General features: G+C 43.1%; 1 protein-coding gene across 1 annotated transcript in view; it reads right to left on the reverse strand.

Annotated features, from left to right (window-relative positions):
* Positions 1-2,394, reverse strand: part of LOC114922942 (rac GTPase-activating protein 1-like) — a gene marked incomplete at its 3' end in the record, with an annotated part of 17,116 nt that extends 14,722 nt beyond the window's left edge. The window contains exon 1 of the mRNA XM_029285168.1: positions 2,313-2,394. Within this exon, the coding sequence (XP_029141001.1) occupies positions 2,313-2,394 (82 nt within the window). The remainder of the gene's footprint in view (positions 1-2,312) is intronic.
* Between the last annotated feature and the right edge of the window lie 618 nt (positions 2,395-3,012).

Genomic DNA, 3,012 nt, shown 5'->3' on the forward strand with positions numbered 1-3,012 from the left:
AAACTTCCAGTGTTGGAGCATTCACCGCTTCTGGAGGCAGGTTGTTCCACTGGTTAATTGTTCTAACTGTCAGGAAGTTTCTCCTTAGTTCTAGGTTGCTTCTCTCCTTGCTTAGTTTCCACCCGTTGCTTCTTGTCCTGCCTTCAGGCGCCTTGGAGAATAGCTTGACTCCCTCTTCTTTGTGGCAGCCCCTGAGATATTGGAACACTGCTATCATGTCCCTCCTCGTCCTTCTCTTCATTAAACTAGACATACCCAATTCCAGCAGCCGTTCCTCATATGTTTTAGCCTCCAGTCCCCTAATCATCTTTGTTGCTCTTCTCTGTACTCTTTCTAGAGTCTCAACATCTTTTTTACATCATGGTGACTAAAACTGGATGCAGTATTCCAAGTGTGGCCTTACTAAGGCATTGTAAAGTGGTATATGAAGGGGAAAAAATTCTAAAACAACTGAGGGGTAATCATATTAATTATATTTACAAGTTTAACAGAAATCAAAGCTAGTCTTTTCCCTGACTCCCCCCTGCTTATTGCAGATACAGCTGAGACCCTGCCATTGCAAAGCTGTATCTTCCAACAGTACAACCTCAACAAAGCTAATCTGAAGTTTGTTTCTGTTTGAAAGACAGCCGCAGAACATCAGTTTTTAATGCAGGTTCAAAAGTTAACAGTGCTATAGAAACAACATGCATACATACACATTCCAATAAAAAGCAGCCGGATCAGATTAAAGGAATGGAATGTTATCAGGCAAATGCAATTCAGCACAAACACAGTGTAACATGAATCCAAGGAATGAAGAATTACTCAGTGGCAAGAGCCTAAATATAAATATCTAAATCAGTGGTTCTCAACCTTTTTAATGCCGCGACCCCAACCAGTCGTAAGTCGAGGACTAAACCGGTCGTAAGTCGAGGACTAAACCGGTCGTAAGTCGAGGACTATCCAACCGGTCGTAAGTCGAGGACTTTCCCTGCCCGGGAGCGCCGCGCATGCATGGTTCCGCCCCCTGCGCCAGCCGAGGCGTAGCTGGCAAGCGGCAGAGACGGAGCAGGCCGACCACCAGCTGGCCCAGCCCAAGGGAGGTAAGGCACCCGCCGGAAAAGGGGAAAAAATGGTGGACAAAAAAAATGGCGGACAGCCTTGCTTGGCGACCCCCATGAAATGGTCGATCGACCCCAAATGGGGTCCCAACCCACAGGTTGAGAACCACTGATCTAAATGTATTATTTATATTGATATAGGTACCGTTATCCTTTCCAGGCCAAAGGGCAAATTGCAGGAGCCCATACAAAGTGGGGGAACATAGCTCTAATGGACAATGTTCAACCAATCACAAAATACACATTTATCAAATTCTTGCCATCTTCACCAGCCCTCTGAATTATGTTTGTAGTCATCTATCATTATTTTCCAAGAATGCATGTAGTCTATGAGGCCCAAAGCATTCCTATATTTAATAAAGATTAAGTTAGAGACTGGCTTTCTGTGCTTCAACATATCCACTCCCCACACCCATCCCCTTTTAAACAAGAAAGCTGGAAGAATAAAACGTTAAAGTGTTCTTGAGTGAAGAGCTTGAAAATACCACAGGAAGTATCTATAGATATACTGATACTTAAAAATGCAGTGTGGGCAGCTTCAGAGTTATTTCAATCCAAATTTGAAATTTCTGATCATTCAGTGAGCAGCAAGCTGGTACCCATAATTCAGCAAATTATTCAGGGGCATGAAAATATTGTTTTGTCGTTCCAATCTTCCACGGACTGGGCAAAGCTATGAAAAGTAAGAGAATTATTTAGGACAAAGTTTATCCTTTATGTCTTCTCTTCGGTTCAGACTACATAAAAGACTATGTAAACTCACAATTCCCAGTTAGCACACAAGTTTCATCCTAACATAGTTGTAAGGTCTAAGGTTGAGGAAGACTGCTTTCATAGACAGCACTGTGTTGCATAAAGGAGTACTGACAAACAACAACATCCTTGTAGAACAGAAGGATGTACCCAGAATTTTACCTGGCCTTAAGCAAGCAGGGACACAGAAAGAGGCAGACAATTACTTTAGGTCATTGGGGTGGGCAACTATGACAACTTTACAACCTGTGGACCTCAATTCCCAGAATTCCTGAACCAACATGGCTGGCTCAAGAATTCCGGGAGTTGAAGGCCACAGGTCATAAAGTTGCTTTATGGCTTGGAGCCTCAAATAGTGCTTAAATTAAATTGGTCATTAAAGCTAACAGATTCAGAGGTGAGGTAGGAAGGAAATGGGTGCAGAGATGAAAGGATAGTGAGCTGGAGCCAACCCACCTTCTTCAACACTGCTGCTGAAATCGGCAAGCTCCAGGAGCTGGTCCAAGTGATTCATAAGCAGTGGGCCAAAGCGATGCATCCTGCTAAAAACAAGGATTGAGAAGGAACTTTAAAAGACAGAGCAGGACAAGCCTAGGAACTGTTTTTGCCTTAAGCTCAGCACAAGGCAAGGCCTGCTATGAAGCAATAAAACAGACTTGTCTTCAGCTTCTTCCCTTCGGTAGCCAAGCTCAACCTCACCGCTGCTTGAAAAATTCTGCAACAGGGCCCTCACATGTGTTGTAGAGTTTAGTTGGCCCTTTTCCTCCTCTGCCTTCCAGATAAATTGGTGTTTGAGTAAAAGACTTTCCCCCGTTTGCTATTTTTACTTGATTAACTTAATTTCAGCTTGACTGTCAATTGTCTAGTGGAGACGCTGATTCTCAGTCCATTGCGGAGTCTGCTAATGTTTTAAGGAGAAGAGGAAAAACAGTAGAAAGATTAAAATATATTCTGATATAAAACTTCTCCCAATGAATTACCAAATTACCCAGAATACCCAGCCATCCGCTAGTCATATTGTGTAAAATTCCTAGGAAATGAAGTCCAAATCATGGTGGATTTCTCTCTTTCGCTTTCTCGGATATTCCTGTTTTTAATCTAGAAAAACCATCCTTGCCAGACTGGGAAATTGAAAAATGAACGCGCGGGCGGGAGG

This window comes from Protobothrops mucrosquamatus, unplaced genomic scaffold, assembly GCF_001527695.2.
Source record: "Protobothrops mucrosquamatus isolate PMUCROS unplaced genomic scaffold, P.Mucros_1.0 scaffold1362, whole genome shotgun sequence".
Taxonomy (NCBI): domain Eukaryota; kingdom Metazoa; phylum Chordata; class Lepidosauria; order Squamata; family Viperidae; genus Protobothrops; species Protobothrops mucrosquamatus.